The sequence below is a fragment of the Nymphaea colorata genome, chromosome 3, assembly GCF_008831285.2.
Source record: "Nymphaea colorata isolate Beijing-Zhang1983 chromosome 3, ASM883128v2, whole genome shotgun sequence".
NCBI lineage: Eukaryota > Viridiplantae > Streptophyta > Magnoliopsida > Nymphaeales > Nymphaeaceae > Nymphaea > Nymphaea colorata.
Window position 1 is genome coordinate 14,962,976 of NC_045140.1, and position 19,642 is coordinate 14,982,617.

A 19,642-nucleotide genomic window follows, 5' to 3' on the forward strand; every position below is an offset into this window, starting at 1 on the left:
TCTGGAAAAACATACGGTATTCACATCACGGCTCGTTTTAAATATATTGGATATACACACGTGACATAAAAGTCCACATGCATGCACAAAAAAGTGTAAATCCTTTTTCAGCTTGAAGGTCTGTAGCCAGTCTGGATCTGGATGATGTCGGAGTAGTTAAACAGACCAGGTGCACCAAGATTCTGCTATTTGTAAACTATCAATAGACCAGCTTTTGTTCAGAAGCTCCTGTAGCCATGTCTATCAGTCTGAAATTCACTAGTTGATTCATAATCAGGAAAAGGCCCACTCAGTCATAGCCATCAAAAGAATGAAGCACAAGAACAGCTGCGAAGAGGAAAAGAACGCCAGAACAGGGAAAGAATCGAGATTTTATTGTCACAAAAAATTAACGAGGTATAGACTGGCACCACACGTTACACTTGCTGTACACAATTTTCTTAATGCAGAATACGACATACAACTTCGGCTATGGCGCATATCCTTTTCCTTTTTTTTCCCCCTAAAAGATTGAAACAATCCCAACCAAAAAACCTGTACTGGGGTGGGTGGAAAACCAAGCAGCTGAAAAAATGGTAATAGCGGTTGCAAAAGGATGAGTAACTAGCCTTCGAAGGAAGTGCTCTTCACGGAGGACAAACAGCTCAAAAAGGACAGCATCTGCGCTCCATCATAACTGATCTGCTCAGGGAAGATAATTGGTTCAATTAAAGTGGAAAAAAAATGATAGAATTGGTACTAGAAGAGCTATATGTCAGTTCTTACCTCAATAGATACCGAGACCAAAGACCTACTAGAAGGTTCAGAGGAACTCCAGCAACAATCAATGAGAAGTAAAATCAGAACAGATGAAGAGCCATTTTATGCTTATTTTGCTTCCACTTTGGTAACTTGCAAAATGCTTCTTTAGTCATGCCAAATTTCTCCTTGAATTCTTCATTCGACAAATAAGTCTGCAAAGTTACACATACTGATAAGCAACAACGGATGTGCCATATTAACAACCACTTTTGGCAAATGGAAGCTTTTACCTCTCGTCTGGTTACATCAATTTCAGTAACTGGATTTGCTGATGATATTATTAGGCGTTCATATGGATAAACTGGAAGTCCTTCCTCATCTTCTACTCCTTCTTTTAAATCTTCCTGTATAGTGAGATCTTCAATTCTGCTAGTCATTGAGTGAACTTTCTCTTTGGTACTGCTGTCTGGTGAAGAAGCTTTTGGAGGCGTCACTGGGGCAGCTATTCATCAAGAAGGGGAATATTTAAATTCAAATAAGTAATGAACTCTTCTAAGTGACAATAGTGTCTGCTTTGTAAATATACCTTTGAAAGATCGAGTTATGATATTCTCTTTTGCCGTCTCAAATGAAGCAGTTAAGGCAGCAATAGCTGCTGACCTGCTGGGAGCAAGCTTGACAGGGTCTGGTGTCACTGATTTAGGATACAATTTTCTCACAATAGGTGGTGGAGTGGAAAGATTCCTAGCATTTGGATTCTCAAAAGCAGATGCCAGTGCATTGAAGGCAGGAGATCTTCCTCTGACACGCACACGGTCTGGGCTGAAAGACACACTTCTTGAACGCTGAGATTTGTCTGGAACACTTGATCTTCCTCCATATGGTGCAGTGGACCGCCTCTTGGGCTTCTGAGTATGGCAGTGAGATATGTTAAAATTTCTTCAAATACCAGAAGTTACATGCAAAGATGAAAACAAAGCCTCCCACAACCAACAGTTTGACCTTTTTTCTCATAAATGGAAAAGCAAAACTGAGAATCTGCAAATATGAGTAAGGACGTCAATGAATCGTTTTGGATTGTATATCAGATTAAACTGTTCCAAAAAAGTTGGATAAGGAAAGAAAATTAATATTAGATTTAGAAATTGGATCTAATTCGGATTAAAAAAAATCATCCAATTAGATTCAGGTTTTGTTTAAACTAATATCTCATGGATATTCAGTGAATAAATCTTATATCCAGTATCCACATATTTGTGTATTTAAAAGTCGGATTAGGATTCAAATGTAAAAATAAAAGTAGGATTTGGATCAGATTTGGATTGTGAACTTGAAAAACTGGATTCAAACATGGTAAAAACTTGTATCCATCCATATTCCAATTGGAATCAAAATCTGAATATATGAACATCTGATAGATCAGATATGGTAAAGCATATATCCAATTCAAATTCGATCTGTTGACATTCTTAAATAGGGGTGCAGTGGTATATGGATGAATGTGCTTTAGATGCAATTGAGTGGAGGGAATGGAGAAATACATCTGGAGATGGAGTGACTCCATTCTTCAAAATAGCAAGCTTCCTCTGGAATGAATTTCCATGCATCTGTAATAGAAGCACAGAATTGTGTGAGTGTGACAAAAACTGATCATCAATTTGTTACTGAAGAAGACCATCCATAAACACTAAACAGTTTAACATAGATATATCAAGTAGCAGCAGTATAACTCATATTGAAAAGCACATGACTTACCGCTGACTTTGCATTATCCCATGTGAAGAAGCGTGTGAAAAACAAGGGTTCACTACCTTCCATAATGATAAATATTGGTGTTTCACGGGACAGATTTTTTAGAAGAAAGTCTTGTTCCAGGAATTTCTGTTGGGGAGCAAGCAAAATTTGTGAAACAAGTGTTAGACAAAAAAGGTGAAAAAAAAAGCAAGGTTCACAAGGAGATATCTTACACAAGTGCTCAAACGTATATAGTTACCTCTCCTATATCTAGCGCATGCATTTTACTCTTGGAATCCACCTGCTGGCCAACCCAGACAAAAATGTTGGAGTGGCAATCTAAAATGAATACATCTTCTGTCATCAAATCATCTTGACTAAAATTAAATATCTCCGTAACCTGCACAAGGAGAGATCTTTTGACCAATGAGTCAATGATTCACTTGTTTCTGATTAAACAAACAACTAGGATCTACCCTTTCTGCGAACTAATAAGTGAACCACTGAAGTAGAACATATCAAGAAGGCAGAGCACACAAACCTTCAAATTTCCTGCATCGAATTGTAATTCCACTCAGTTCCATGTATCAACACATAATTAGTTAAGCATATGATCAAAATAAGAGTATAATATAGATAGAACTACAAAAAAGGACAGATTATACTTTATAGAGTTCACACTCTAAATCATACCTCTGGAAAAATGGCAAGAGAACAAATGAGGATCACTTTCAGCCTCAGCAACTATCTTTTGGCTGGGGTATTCATTTTTTCCTCCAAGTAGTGTCCAGAAGTGCTCAGACTCCGAACCTTCCTTTTGTGGCTTGGACTGAACATTTGGCTGCAAATAAAGATGACATTTTCAGGTAAAAATTACCAAAAAGAACATATTCATGAAATGAAGTTCATAACAAAGATACGAAGAGACTAGACCACATAATAGTGGTTCATTGATAATTAGCTTAGATTATGGAGGTATACAATACAGCATAACGTCTGTTTAAGTCAATGGCAGGTGTCTGAGGTGTCCAACCTGACCATCACCATTTGATACGGCAAAAGATGAAAAGAAAAGGGTGTATAACCAGGCACATGTAACATATGGAAATATAGGGTTGGAGTCGTGACTTGGAAAAATATAGACAAGTGAACTGAAAAATGTAAACGATCAAACCAAAATGAATCCTGACATGTTTAATATGGCAAACCATTTTCTCAAACTGGGATTGACTTCTGTCTGTTGTGTCCAGGAAAGAAAAAAAATAAACATCAAATCAGCCAACTCTGAATATAGGTATGGTTCTAGTCCAGCATATTGTCCTGGTTTTGGTAATTTCAGAGAATAAGGTTGCATTTGATCGCCTCCACCTAAGATCTGAGGCTGCAAAAAAAGGTGTGCTTGTAGCATGGATTTTAAATGCATGCTACAGCTACATATTAAAAACCATGGATTTAAGGTCAGATGGGAGAAGGGGGGGGGGGTGTTTGTCTGATCTTAAATCCATGGATCTGAGATCCTAGGATCTCATATCACCATGGATCTGAGATCCACGGTGAAACAAACACAATCTAAGTGTGAAGATTTGAAATCTCTTACATGAACAAATGTGTTTCATTCAGAACCATATTTGCTTATATACTAGTAACTAGATGATTGTATATGGGAAGCTTAAACAGCCTGCATACCCATCCAATTGGGCAGTTCCCATCCCTGATATTTTGAGCATACACCTAATGTCTGAACTCTGAACTAAGTTCTTTTTTTTCCATTTTAGTATAAAAAAGGTAAATTTGACAAGTGCAGCTCTCTGTACCGGTTTCAGTAGGCATCAAATAAATTAACAGCTTACAAGAAATAAATGGTACAAAACAAAGACATGAACTTCACCCGGCTTTGCCAATGCAATTTGGAATTCTATTTTTTTGATAATAATGACAGTGCAGAACCTTATCTCTACAATGACTACAAGATGATCTCAAACCTCCAAAATGAAGCCTGTTTAAATTTCCCATATGCATGACAAGGCCTAAATGCACAGTCAAGATACCTTCATGCCAACATCAATAAGAGCTCTGTATATGACATTTTTCTTTTCTCACAAAGAACAATAGTAAAATTCTTAAGATGCATCTCTTTCAGCAAAGTGTAGATCACAGCATGTAATTTACCTTGATTAGGTCTAATAGCCTCTCCACAAGCTCCTGGTCCTCCGTCGTGGTAAGGCTTCCAGACCAAGTAAAGACTGTGGAACCAGAGTGCAAGATGTAACAATATGTAGAATTCAGAGATGCAGCCACCTGGTAATAAGAAATGTATATGCTAATATCAATTTTGTAGGCCTAACAAAAGTATCATGTACAAATGAAAGCATGAAGTCCCCCAAAAGTGAATGAGAAGCAGATGTTCAAGGCATTTTTCCCCTTTCCACCCTAAGCTATAAATAAGAACCTGTTATTAAGATGTTGAAGCTTGATAATCATTTCGGAGAGAAACAAGCATTTGTTAGACAAATAATTATTGGCAAGGCAATACCAATGAACACAAAAACCTCAAGCATTGAAAGTATTTAGTAGAATTTCCAGTTGCCAGCATCAAAAGCACTAACAGAGAGTCAAAGAGAACATTTTCTCTCACTAGGTGAAAATATTTTTCTCCTAAACCCTTTGCTGGAGAAGTGACTGCCCCAAGAACAGAGATTCTATTACAAAGGATTATTGAATCTCCAAACGTGCTCAAGAAAAATATACAAGGATGAGCTGACTCAGTTTAGGTTAGAAGTTAGAACCATAAGATTAGTGATTTGGTCCATACTAAGGACCAATGACGAATAAAAGCTTAAGGATTTAATGCTCCAGCTGACAAGCTTTTCTTGATCAATGGTTGAAATAGATGCCAATGCAGGAATAATGTTGTGTGCAAAACATGCTAAACAAAATGCAGTACCAACTGTTATCTAACAATAAAGGACGATGAACAGTACCGGTTCAACTTGAATTGCTTGCATATTTTCTGGTCCAGAACCTTGAACTCTAAAAAGTGCAATACCATCTTCTGAGTATGTCTCATCAGCAATGCCATTTTCAGAGATATAATTTTTGTATCCTTTGCTAATTCCACCCTACGGATTTCAGTTGAAAACATAGTCATTCAATGGAGAACAATGATCAACAAAAATAGAAAGTCCAGTACCAATTTTGTGACTCACTTTGAATACAATAAAGCTTTGAAGAATCAAAAAGAACTGCATGGGTTCTTTTCCTTCAAAAATTCTAGCCTGCAAGAATATAGTTAGAAACTGTGGAAAGAAGACCTTGATAAGAAGAGAAAACCCAAAATGATTTCTGATATCCTGACTATGATTATGAGTAACATGCCTACAGAAAGGATTTCTTGAAAATAAAGTACCTGAGCAACTTGCCCTTTCAATGCCTCTGCCATTTTGTTCATGATGGAGATTGCAGATGTTCTCTCTTCCTGTAATGGACATTTAATGCTTTCATAAATGTGCATAATAAAAATTTATAATAATTATTGGCAGTACACTTTTCAAAACATCCTTACCAAAGTAGAACCACTACTGAACCACTAATTGCTAAGGATGGACATTCTTCATGACTAACAACATAAATCAACAAAAAATGAACCACACACACATTCACATATGGAGAGAGAAATTATCTCTAGTTAGAATTTCAGAGTTTACAAAAAAATCTTCATACTTTGTGGAGATCTACATCGCATGGACATGGGTGCATAACTCTGTGTGTGTGTATTGCATGAGCGCATTCCACCACACTTGACATGGCTAAGGCTGCACTCATGTCCTGAAGTGTTAACACATGTATGGACTATGGATAAAATGTCCACTTCCCCAGTTTGTGAACAAATTGTTTGCCATTGCATCTAAAGCAGTGACAGATAAGTGATAACATAGCATGAAATATGGTACTTGATTTCTCTTGCTTGGACAAAAAATGAGCAATTTCTAGATCAGGGTACTGAAAGGCATTCTGCACAGACTGCAGATATCTGCTTCACCTCAACGAGTCAACGTGAATCAGACATTAGAAAGAACTAGAATAGAACAAACAAGTACTTGAAAGTTTTTTACCTCAATGCTTTGCTTCCCAGACCATGTACCGATTAAGTATTCTTCTTTATCATCTCCAGGATATGAGTACTGAAAGACATAGCAATCTCCAGAATAAAATTTTGACTGCTCATTTGGTGGAATCAGAGTCTTGTTTTGACCATTCACACGCCAAACCTTTGATATTAAGAATAAAACTTCCATCAGAGTGTAACGATACACGACATAGAAGCAAACATAACAGAACATGTCACCAATGTTAAGATGTCAAATTTTGGTGGTAGCAACCATACCTGTAGGTTACCTGTACAATCAAGGAATGCTTCTTGTTCTTCCTTGACAGGAGCAGCTTTCATTAGACCCTTGACATTAAACCCCTGGCGTTTCAAAAGCTCTGCAGGATTGAACAATGTTATTATGAAAAGTGAAAGCCACTAAAATAAGTAAGCTATTTGAGAATCTACTCCATATAAGAAGCTAGCCTACCTGCAACTTTGCCTCTACCATCTGCAGAAACAGTCGCCTCTGTGGCTGTTGGCCAACTGTCAAATCTCTGCCGGAACATAACAGTCTCAAACCCCTCAATGATCCTTATAATTTGAGCTTTTGGATGTCTAGGACCAGCAACAAGCTCCTGCATAAAAAACAACGTGATTGCTAAGTTCATTCACAGATTGCACCCAAAGAAACAATCTGCAGAAAATCCAAGGCAAGTGGTTGGAATCTTACTTCAGCTGCAGAACAGACACCCTTTCTCTCATCAAGAGAAGTATTTCTGCCCATCCAAACGAAAACTTCCTTCCCACAGTCCAGCAGGTAGCACTTCTCCGTCTTTAATAGTTCTCTTTTCAAGTAATCACTCTGAACGGGCACAGGTTTCCCATTCTCTATGCTAAACAAAGAGACAAAGTTTTAGGAGTGAATTTTTTTAGCATTTTAACTGTAAAGGAGACAGTTGTGGAGTGTAAGAACTTTATGATTTAAGCTAGTAAAATATATTATTATTATGAAATTAAGTAATTAAAATTAAATAACATTTACCATAACAACTTTAAAGGTACTGGTTCACTATGGACATCTTCTTCTGCAGTTGCCTTTCTTGGAAGTGGAGCAAAACCACCAAAAAAGCCCCAGAATTCTCCAGAATCAGGGTCAGCCATCAATTTTCCATCCTCTATGTGAGAAGTTATGAAAGTGAAATCAATCTATTGAACTTTACTAACTATAAATTAGTAAATTACACAATTAAGTCAGCCTATTGATCTATTCATGTTCAATCATTTTGGGCACGATGATAAATCTCCAACTTACCCACAGTTGCAATCTCACATTTTCCATTGTGATGAGTATCTTTAATGTATTGAACAACTTCAAGAGCTTTCGCCCTCTCTTGTATAGAAGAATTGGAACCATTAAATTGGAATATTTTCGACTTCGTATCCAGAATGAATATGTCATCATGATTCAATGATGATCGAACAAAAGGGACCTGGGCAACTCAAAACTTCAGGGATTCTCTCCTTAAAGAGAAAAAAAGCAAACAACCAACAGATATGAGATACTTATTATAGTGAGTCACAATATCACTTACCTCTTTTACATGTACAACATGCTTTCCTTTGCAAACAAACAAGCGAGTTTCAAATTCTTTCTCTCCAACATGCTTGAAACCTGAAGCCACTCCCCCTTCTTGAGGTATAATGCATGGCTTAAAATAAGAGAGGAACTTCTCTGACTCATGACCTTGCACCTCCCTGTATTGGACTGCACGACCTCCCAGAGCAGCATCCAGCTCCACAGTCTTTATTGCTGCAGTGCCAGATTCATCCTGCTTAAGCAGTACAGAGTAAAAGGTTGACAAAAGGTTAAAATAATGGCCTCAAAGACGATAATTGTCTCCCTGAAGATTTAAGAAAAACATCTCATGGACTTACCTGACTTGTATCCTTGCCAATCCAATAATGAATATCATGCCGAAAAGAACCAGCTTTTAAAGCTGTAGTCTGTATATGACAGAAATGGATCGATTTATGCAAGAGAAAAAAACAGAGAAAGCATTAGGTGCTTATCTCCTGCATGTTGTTGTAAAATGAATCTTGCAAAACAACGAATGAAGCACTCCTAAATCAGCAATACATGTAATTGATCTACCCATCAATGGTAAGAACCAAGACACGGCAATGCTGGTTTGATTTCATAGCATTCAAAGATTAAAAAGCCACGGTTGGATAAGGTGTCCAGCAAAAGAGAAAATTAAGTAAGCATATCCCAATATTAGAGTTAAGAAATAACTATGCCATGAAATAAATGTTAAACATGCAAGACGATCCAACTCCAAGAATATAGGTAGTGATGACACAAAGTTGTTATAGCTTCAATGGCACAGATGACACAAGCAGTTCTACAGAAAGATGATGTATGCATTGATATGTATTTCTCTGCTTTCTGTGAGCATGTCAAGGCAGATCCACATATGGTTAGGGTGAGCAACTGACCACCCTAGCTTATAACTTTTCTTAGCTGACCCGTACCCAAACTTAGAAGCTTTTCCTATGAAAAGAACTACTTCAGTGCCCCCCAACTTCCTCAAGTGGCCTTTAAATTATTTTTATTTTTTACATTTCGCCCCATGAAAATAAAGAAGACTAGGTTCAGTTGATAATAATATAGAAAATATATATGTTTATATCACAGTCACATATATCGTTTTCGGGTTTTAAACAGAAAGGTTTTTCTCAGGTATAATACGACAAGCTTGTTCTTTTCGGAAAAAAAAAAGGAAGAAAACGGTAAATTTTAGAAAATTAACAAAATTTCCTAAAAGTTAAGAAAAAATAGAAAAATGAGAAACTAATAAGATGATTGCAGCAGCTTGGGTAGTATACATGCATTTAGGGATTTTCAAAATTCTGAAACGAACATTATCTTCAGCAGAAAATGAAAGAATGATGGGGCCGAACAAGCGTTCTGAAACGAACATTATCTTCAGCAGAAAATGAAAGAATGATGGGGCCGAACAAGCGTTGCACATCACTATGTTGGAAAAAAAGCCGTGCACAAGATTTACTTGTGTTGAAAAAGGATGAGCAGAATACTTATCTTATACCAATATTCTAGGCTTGCAGCAATACCTACAGCAAGATCTTCTGGCATTCGGTGGGTCTGGTGAGGACGGTTGAGGGTTTTGGCAAGACCTTCAGCACCATTGACGATTTTTTGTCAATCAAAACACTAGAATGAGTCATCTTCCTACTGAAACGTTTTCTTCTTCTCTAACATCTCTGAACTCGTCTCCTCCAAAGTCCAAAGAAGTCTAGGTTTTCTTTGTTTTGATGTTGACATTAAAACTTCTTACTATTACAGGCATACCACTGCTAACAACATTATTCAAATCATATAAAAAAGGATGCAAAAAAACATGAAAAACATGTTTTTTTCGTGTTTCTTTCATTTTGTCGATTTTTAATTAAAAAAGGCGATATTTTGCAGTTTTTTCTGGCCAAAGTGTTTTTGTGTTTTTATCAGTAATAGACAAATAAGAACTTATATTATTTGTTACAAAGTCGTTCCTTTACCTTTGACAAAAGTACAAAAAGTGAGTACTAACTTCAAAAAAAACCTAGACTTACTTTATATTCTATCTAGTTGTCCTTAAAAGCTAGAAAAAAAAGGAAAATTGACTTTTTTATTAGTGTTAAAGGGATAAAATTATCAAAAAATGATTATCTATCCCTTGATACTTGCAATTTGAGAAGTTTGTGTGCCCATACCTCCTCCACTTCCCCTCCTCCTCCCTCCCCACCCACCAAAAAACCAAAAAGCCCAAAAAGCCCCGTATTGACGTTGCTAGCTTTCCTACCATGAAAGTGCATATGGTGGAAGACATTAAGCTCATGCAGTGTAAGGGTTGAAAAGAAGATGAAACTGGAATTAACAAAATAATGAATCTTATACCTTTAAGATGAGATAAGAATCTCCAGTAAAAAACTTCCCCTGCAAGGACTTTGGGACAGGAACAGGTCGGAAATTCTCAATTCGCCAAATCTCAAGCCCTCTACTAAATGTCAAGGAAAAGAATCTAGAGGTAGCAAGTTGAACAATAAGACAAGGCAAATCTGGAAAATAACTTCCTGTCTCTACAATACTTAGACAAACCAACAAAATTTAAATTAGTATGACAAATCTGGTGTTCCTCTGAAAGAACCTCTAAAGTAAATGTGAAGAGAAATTAGACATGCAGCAAGTTCATGAATTCAAAACATAACAAGATGCATCAAGAAAATGACAAGATGTTATCTCCAATATTAGGCGAATGTATATTGCTTAAGTTTATCAAGATCACCAAAGAGACATACAGCATAATTGCTATACACTAGTTAGTTACACAGCTGCCTAAGCAGCTGACCAATGTAGAAGGAAAACCAAATCATCTGCCACGCAAAACATCAATAAGATGATGATGATTACAAAATCATAATCTAAAAATAAGCATTTCGTCAGTAGAAAGGTCAACCAAGAAAATTTTCTGCATCCAATTAATATCACCAAGATTGTCCAAAAAAAGGTGGATGTGATAATTTGGAAGTAACAATTTCCATTAATGAAACATGTAAATCTGAAAAGTGAAGACAAACACTATGACTGGATCTGACATAATTAAAATTTAGATCATACATCAAATAGAAAAAGTTTCCCCGGAATCTGTCTGTACAAATCCATGAGGAAGTAAGCAAAGTAATCTGCTTAATTCTTGCTTAACCACCAAAACTTTTAAGTCTTAAGGTTCCTTCCAGAATTTAGGATTGCAAAGAATCAGAAAGATGGAGATATGGGAACATCCAATTCCTGGAATAGGCAATATCACCTAGAAAGCAAATCAAATAACTCCACTTTCTGCAAGCAGAAATTGAAAATTCCATCAGTTCCTCAACTCTTCAAATGCCTTCCCAACACATCCTTGCTCTGTTAAGAGCTTAGTTTTACTAACCAGCTAGACAGAGTGCAAAAATGCATGATAAGACCACAAATTTTTATAGAAAATTAGCCGTTTTCCCAATAAACCCCAATGCAAACCATCCAACCTAAAATTAAGAAGGTAACAGTCACAAATATTATAGCTTAAATTATAACAGAAACATTATGAAAGAGAACCCGGGAAAAAGGATACGCCTTCTGTCCAGCTCCTTGGAAAGCAGAATCTAAATCTCTCATTGAAACTGACATTGTGATCTTTGAATTGTTAGAGGTGCTGAGGTCGAAATTAGTCTTAAAAGTAGAAATTTAAGTTGCCTGCAACATAATTTGCATGAACGGTTACATTGACAATATAAGTAGAAAACATGTTTTCTCTAATGAGAGCATTTATTTTTGCTAATCAAAACACTATTTATAACCACCAATAACCAAAATAAAAAAGATATAGGCCTCTAACGAGTTATCTACTGTGGCATATTTACCAAACTTAGACACCCGGTACATAAGCTGTCAATAGTATTGGATGAACATGGTTAGAACCCCAGTGGAACCACATTCTGTGATAACTACCCTGAAACATGATGGTCCTTTCAACAATGTCCATAAATTTTACATGGCTCCAAGTCAGAGACCCAAATTTCAGTCTCAGATATATTCTCACAAGACAAACCTTCTGTATGTCATAGTAAATTTATAATACATCTTGAAGAACATATGAGATTTCAAATTAAAAGAAAATTAAAAAAAAATTAAAATTAGTCCGAGTCCTTTCACACAATGGGTAAATAACAAAATATTAATAACAATGAAATGTCTTCGATCTCCCCTTTTCTCTGGAATGGAAATATCTATCTCCAGGAGGTTCTAGCATGTCAAATCCAACATAATTCCTCTTCATCAAAATGTTAACCCCAACAATCATCTTCAATCAACATATGATAGATAGAATAGGAAATGTGGGACGGAATAGCACTATCATAACAGAGGGGCCTCGTGTTAGACACCAAAGACAAATACCAGTTTGACCATCAAATCAGAATGTTCTTATATATTATAATAAATTTGTAGTTTAGCAAAGCGAATATAATCATTAGAACAGAGCAAACTTTCCACTATAATAGCAACATATGCTAAGTATACAACCTTTTTGAAATATAGACTATTCATCAAGCATTTCATTCACTAACCCTTGCCTTCATTTCATTGTCTAGTTGATGCTTTCAAACAGGTACCAAGTAACTTCAACCAGATCATTCATTTTGTTATCAATAGTCATCCAGCACGATGCAGGTTAAACCAAGTATTGGAACAATACAAAACAGAATTCTTATCGCCATCTAACTTGCAAACAGAAAATATAACTATTACGCTCAGTTAGAATCATCGTATCCTCGTAAGGCTTCAACCAGCTAATATGACGCTAAGGAGAACTAACGCGATCGTGTTCATAAACCAGATTTGAAGGGGAAAAAAAAAACTGAACACCTCCCACTAATGGCAATTTAGATGATTAAAAGAAGAAATAAAACACTGCAAGTTCAGGGGAAAAACAAACGAAAGAAGAAAGGAATTTGTGCTTGATCTTCGACCTTTGCGACCAAAACAGGCTGCTTCATCTTGGAATTGTAACAAAACAATTTGACGGTCTCAATATAGATAACAATCCAATGAAACCAGACCCTCTTTGCAAAAATGAAACAGAATCCTCAGTCTCCCGGATAGCTAGCACCTCGGGGAATTGCTGAGAATTTGCCGCCAAGATGACAATCCAACACAAAAGTTCTCCTTCTGAATAAAAGGAACGGGACTGTACCTAAGCTCCTCGTCTCAATCGCCGACCAAACCGCCCCCCGCGACAATCCGACGAAGCAGTCTCTGAAGAAACTTCCAATAATTACTTGCGCGAACCACGCCACCAAATTAAAAAAAAAAAAGGAAAAAGAAAAAGAAAAAAGCGAAAAAGAAGGAAAAAGTCGGTGAAAAAGTTGAAACCCCACCCAAGAGAAACGAAACAAAACCAATTGCCTAAAGAGAGAGAGAGAGAGAGAGAGAGAGAGAGAAGAGAGAAAGAGGAATGATGCTTATCACTAGACGAAGCAAAGGCTGGTCTAAAGGACGAACTATGATGCACTGTAAAGGTATACTAAAATAATGCCTGCCCGCCACGCACACTCTCCTCTCAAATCAAAATGCTCCACCCTCCCAAAAAGAAAATGAGAGAAGTTCCAAAATGTGTATTTATGCACTAAGCCAAGTGTAAAAACAGAAAGTAAAAGAATCAGGTTGGCAACAATTACCACAAGAGATGGAAAAAAAAGGAAAGAATCTAAGTAAGGGCAAAGTAGAATAGGTAAAAACTATAGATGTTCTCAACAGAGGAGGTAAAAAAAAAAAAGGTTAGGGCAACGACAGGAGAAGACGTAGAATAGGGGAAATAATGAAGCAGGGACAAACGAAAAAAAAATAGAGGGATTTCGCGTCCGGTAAAAATCAGAAGGAAAATAAATCCATAAGAGTGACAAAAATGACGATAAATGAAAGGAATGGCGAGGGTGGAACGGAGATTTGAGAGAATTGAGTTCTCCCACTTTTCTGATTGGGAATCCTGGAGGATGAATGGGATGGAGGAGAAGAAGAAGAAGAAGACGAAGAAGAAGAATAAGAAGGAGGAGAGATCTGGCGAAGCAAAGAGAGAGAAAGCGGGAGAGAGCCATGAGGAAAGGCGTGTAACCAACTCTTCCGGGGTAAATTAGAATTTCCATAATTTTCCTCTCTCTCTCTCTTCTCGCTCACCACTTTCCCTCGCTAATTTTGGTCAGTCAGGTGAAGAAACCTGAGCGGCTGAGCCTTCTCAAAATTCTCCAGACATTTTTTCCTTTTACTTTTCACTATTTACCTTAAAATGGAGCGCTTTGACGGGTGGGTGAGAGATAGAGATAGAGAAGAACGGCCACACGGGAGAAGCGGGAATTCATTTCTCAAATCCTAATTTTGGATCCGGGTTTTGAGATGTTGGTGTTCGGTTCGAATTATATGAGAGGAATTATGAGGAGCTGGTGGACCAAGGAAGCATGTGCGTGCGGGCGTCGATCCTATCCGTCTACCATTCTCTGTGAGAGACCGGATCGGATTCTGCCCAAAATCCAAAAGCGAGAGACGGCATATCTAACGTGAAAATAACTGAGATAAGTTGCAGTCGATTTTTTAAAAGGTCATTCTAAATTTAACCGATTCTGGTGGAGCACATGGGCAGCGAGGAGAGAGGGCTCTGTTGGGCACCAAAATATGACATTTTTCTTTTCTGTTCCTTCTTTAACGGTCGCTATTGTCCGTTCTCACTTTTTCAGTTTTCACCTCGGGCAAAGTGGCATGTGGGGCTGTTAAAACTATATACTTTTAACAGTCCTTAGATTCAATAGATAAATAAAAACTAACCTAATAAGTAGGGTCAGTTGCCATGTTGCAGAGTTGGCTCGGTAGTAAAAGGGTTTTCCTTTTAATAGATGCAGCTTTATGCATGTCTCCTTTATTCAAATTAATATCGTGTTAGGCATCTTCTTTTGCCTGTCTCTTCAAGTGCAGTCAGTCATTTCTAGATCCTAGAATCATGAGACTTGAATTGCAAACCAAAGTGAATCGGACAGATTTCAGCATGTAGCGTTTGTTACGTTATAAAAAAATGTTTTCTAGCTTTAGTTCTTTTAAGTTTTTTTCAGAAAAGAAAATCAAACTTTTTGTTGACCAATGGAAAAAATCTTTTATATTTACATATAGGGAAGGACAATGCAGTTTTTAGCTTTCAATCTTGCGAGATTCTAGGTGTTGATTGAAGTCAAATGAATAGGACGCAGAAAAATGCTTCGTCGGACATTAATTGGTCTGAAATTTTCATATCCCATGGCTCGGGCTACATACTCTTGTCAAATATTACATTGTTTCTACCGAAAATTGCAGTGAAAATAATTGCACTCCTTGTGGTGTAACTGTTTATGAGAGTGTAGAAGACGACCCATCTAAAATTTTGTCACGACTGCCCTACATATGAGAGATTTTGTCAACAATGTGATTATATTCAAACACGGTTTCAAGGGCAGTGTCTAAAGCCATAGACTTTGGTGACATAGGCAGAAATATGCAAACTTTACTTAATATATAAATATGTGAGTTTTTAAAAGGTTTGGGACGGGACAGGCAGCTCCCCCACTGGCAGGGCCACTAAAGACAATCATGCTTTACATTATCTGCCTGGGAAAGCAAAGGCATCTCTCAAAGGGTTTGAAGATTCTTTGTGGGAAATCAAAAGTTAATAGTAATTGCAGATCTATCTTCTACAGTATAATTGGTAAGTTGTGAATATTGGAGTACACAGGGCACTATAGTGTCTTCTAGTATCAATGAATGTCGAAAGGCCTTAGGTGGGCCCAGCTCAAGGTCTAACAAAGTCAGGCTCGGGGTGGCCCAAAGCCTTTGGCAGCAATTCAAGTTCGGACCACTTAGTTATCGAGTAGGGTCAAACCATCAACTTCATACCGGTTGGGTACCCGGTTCGATGTCTAACCATATTTGAAACTATTAATATTTCATTTTTTAATAACTCAGAAATATAAATTGACGTATCAAGTGTTCATAAGAGAGCCATCAATTAGACACAAAAAGTTTCTAAGAGAACCATTGGCGATGCATCAAAAGTTTGTATGTTGCCATCAAGTCTCTCTCTCTCTCTTTCTATCTCTCTCTCTATATATATATATATATATATATATATATATATACATATATATATATATATATATAAAGAGAGAGAGAGAGAGAGAAAGAGAAATAAAAAAAAATGAAAGGATCGTTTTTAAATACATATATAGAGCAAAGTCGGGCCCCCAATACTTAGTTCAGTTTAATATACGATATATTTTTTTAATTAATTTATTTATTTTATCAAGCTAACGTGAATGTCAAATAGCCAACCCAAACTCGGCCATCAACAAGCTGGATACCCGACCACCCGTCTGTTGCCCACCCTAAGTCTTAAGTTAAAAGACCATAAATTAGATGTCTTAATCAAATATTTCAAAAAATTGATAAATTAGATGTCTTAATCAAATATTTCAAAAAATTGACAAGTTAAGAAATTCTATCTACTTTATATGTATGAACAATATGTATATGCACATACAACAAGAGTGAAAATGACCATCATAACTACTAATTCTGACAATCTTAACTATCATATCAACCTCTTTTTTTTTTTCCCTTTTTCCTATTAAATTGCATTTCGGAATTGCTAAACGTGCAAAGCAAAAAATTAAAAGTGTCAAGGTTGTTAGCACGTCAAAGATTTGGTGAATCTTTGGTATAATTGGAGTCCCTCTACTTCCCAACCTTCAAAATTTAATATCTGCCACCGAAAGCGAACATTACGCCGAACTAGTGGAATTTTCACATTCCAAAAAAAAAAAAAAAAAAAAAGGAAGCGAAAAAAAGGTTAGAAGCATGGTCCGTCCGCCGGCAGCACCGTTGACACGGCTTTATATATATATATATATATATATGATCAGGCAGTGGAACAATTTTCCGAACCACCGATTTTCCGACGCCCAGGTCAGGGAAGGAGTTTGCTTTCCCAAGGAACAACAATGTAGAGCACCATCGCTTTTCTCCCCTCTCTCTTTTCCCTGCCAGAAGAGATGACCTGTTGGACAGCCCGAAAGAGCTGTTCTCAAATAACATATTCAAGGCCGCTTTCTCTTTTTCAACTACCCAGCCCTTCTTAAGCTGACTCACCTAACCAACGATGTACTGGATGGTTCCTAGCTCTTGCCCTGCCAATTTAATGCGGTTTTACGGCGATTCATCTTCACTGGTTAATGACCTAAGAGGCCATTTGGCATCACTAACAATTTACATTGTTCAATAAAACTGCTTCAAAACTTGAGTAGATTCACTAGACACTATAACATATTGTATTGTTTTATAAATCTACTCTAAATTTTAAAGCAGGATCATTAGATGATAACAATATGCTATGGGTGCTAAACAAGGGGTCTTTTGACAACAATAACACATCATTATTCTTTAAAGAATTTGTCTCTAAAAATAAAACAGATTCATGAAACATTTGAAACAATGTTTTAAATCTGTCCCATTTTTAAAGTGGGTATATAAAACAAAAACAATATGTTACTATTACCAAACAATTTCTAAAATTTCAAAAGGGTCTTCAATTGCCTCAAGTACGTCCTAAAAGAACACCTCATTTTAAATATTGTACAAGAGGCCAATATACCAGAGAAACAAGATTCCTAAGAAGGGTTTTCTTATTCATTAGAAAAATGAGGTGTCTTTTTTAGAAAGATTCAAACATTATTTTATAGTTCTAGATGTGCGTATCTATACACATGCATGCTCTCCGAGCCTAACTTTCAACGAGTTTTACTTTTGAAACTATATGCAGGTGAATGCCCAATTTCGGTAAGATTATATTGAAAAGCAGAAAATTAGTAAGCGGGTGGGGTCCAACGCTTAGCTTGCACAACCACGATGTGGGACCAAGCGGATGACAGGTCGCTGGATGACAACTTGTGCGTGGGGTCCGTCCTCTCTCTTTTCCCGCCGAAGCATGAGAAAGGAAACAAGTTACAGGGAGGCCAGCTGCCCATGTGAGGACCCTCCTCCTACCTGTTGTTGTTTTCTAAAAGGGTGAACCGAACTTTTCACTTATGTTTGTGACTATTTGAGCCCAAGAAAGAAAAATGGCAACTTTGCCAACATAGACGTGCAGTTGGGGGCAAAGATATGTGCGGTATTTGGGAGCAAGAATTAAGTTTCTTTGCCGGAAGAGTGATGGTAGGCAATAAGATTGTTATGTTGAGAACGAAATATTCAATAGTATTTTGTCTGCGAAGGACATGCATCGAGAGAGTATGTATACAGCAGTAGTGCTTAATTCCTCCATGGAAAAAGAAACTGTACATGACATGATAGTATACACCATAATTTGAAAATGACATGAAATAAAGCATGATCCGGGAGTTCATGCCTTACAAGAACTCCAATGTCTTTTTTTGAATAGCGAACAGACAAAGAACGACATTCATATCTGTCATAATTCAGTTGGTTTTAGAGTTCCATCAGCATTTGAGAACTCAACACCTCTTTGTGGCCTGTGGACCTCCACTTGCCTGTGCTGCAGATCTCATCAACATTAGTTTTATTTGTTAGTAATCATATCCAAATTTGTTTTCCAAATCCGACCACATGGACGCAAAATCATATTGATAACTGCAGTATATCAGATCCATTTCCAAACCTTGCCTAGCTAACTAAAGCATATGATATATATGGTCCTGAAGAACAAGTCGTCTGCCAAATCACGATACATGAGAATATTTCCACCGTCCATTCTGTGTCATGTAGGACCTACCACTTACAGGTGGAGATGCTGGTGACGTAGTCAATGGATGGTGAGGAAGCTATACCGCTGTGAGATGGCAGCAGCGACACTTTTCGAGAGAAAGCGATGCATTAGTTGAAGAATCTGAAGGAGTTGAAAGGGGTATATACTTCCTGAACAAGCATGGCGACATCGACGCCGACAAGCCATGTCTTCTTCTTTGTCTTGGTGAACAACTTGGACAAAGTTTTCCTCCTTGTTTTTCTAGTTTTCTCCCTGCTTGATTTATTATACAATGGAGAATTAGCTAATCATGTCATTAATCTTAGAAAGAAAAATTATTGAAGCAAATCCGATTCATGCACCCACACTGATGAATATGTCAATAGGTTCGGTGGTATCACACTATCGGAGCAGAAGCAAGGCAGGATGGAAGGCACTGAACAGGGAAGTGTGGCCGCATGGGGCCACCGCAAGTTTAGCTGGCTTTCTTGCATCTGGGGACCGGCCATGAAGCTGCCTCCATCTCAGAGTGTTGGAGGGAACAGGGAGACTAGAACACGCCTGTTTGTCTCATTCTCCCACAGCACAAACAAATAATGAATCTTGCCTGACCACGCACGTGAATTATTTGTTATGAATCCATCAGTATGAACTTCTCACACGCAGCTTGCAGGCCCCAATCCGCCTCATACTGGTTCCTGGGTTGGCG

The 19,642-nt window shown here is 37.3% G+C and overlaps 1 protein-coding gene across 2 annotated transcripts; it reads right to left on the reverse strand.

Annotated features, from left to right (window-relative positions):
- Positions 1–355: 355 nt before the first annotated feature.
- Positions 356–14,303, reverse strand: LOC116250073 (villin-4-like). 2 transcript variants are annotated; one of them, XM_031623442.2, is made up of 25 exons: positions 13,538–14,303; positions 13,354–13,415; positions 11,734–11,855; positions 10,521–10,620; positions 8,501–8,569; positions 8,158–8,394; positions 7,878–8,055; positions 7,608–7,740; positions 7,296–7,458; positions 7,053–7,200; positions 6,860–6,960; positions 6,588–6,743; positions 5,882–5,950; positions 5,682–5,750; positions 5,457–5,594; positions 4,645–4,773; positions 3,169–3,316; positions 3,017–3,027; positions 2,735–2,875; positions 2,497–2,622; positions 2,283–2,348; positions 1,328–1,649; positions 1,032–1,243; positions 766–953; positions 356–681 (listed from the first exon to the last, which is right to left on the reverse strand). In XM_031623442.2, the coding sequence occupies exons 3-24, from the start codon at positions 11,787–11,789 to the stop codon at positions 840–842; spliced, it is 2,886 nt and encodes a 961-aa protein (XP_031479302.1). In that variant the 5' UTR covers positions 11,790–11,855; positions 13,354–13,415; positions 13,538–14,303; the 3' UTR covers positions 356–681; positions 766–839. The 2 variants fall into 2 exon arrangements, with proteins under 2 accessions (XP_031479302.1, XP_031479303.1); XM_031623443.1 differs by lacking the exons at positions 13,354–13,415; positions 13,538–14,303 and adding an exon at positions 13,130–13,313.
- Positions 14,304–19,642: the final 5,339 nt, after the last annotated feature.

What these genes read in the sequence shown, in the direction of transcription:
- LOC116250073 (XM_031623442.2), bottom strand. Translation starts at nt 11,789, where the DNA reads ATGTCAGTTTCAATGAGAGATTTAGATTCTGCTTTCCAAGGAGCTGGA. An exon ending in ATTGTACAGGTAACCTACAG is followed by an intron (nt 6,744 to 6,859) that starts GTATGGTTGCTA and finishes TTAATATCAAAG; the next exon opens with GTTTGGCGTGTGAATGGTCA. An exon ending in ATGCGCTAGATATAGGAGAG is followed by an intron (nt 2,623 to 2,734) that starts GTAACTATATAC and finishes GCTCCCCAACAG; the next exon opens with AAATTCCTGGAACAAGACTT.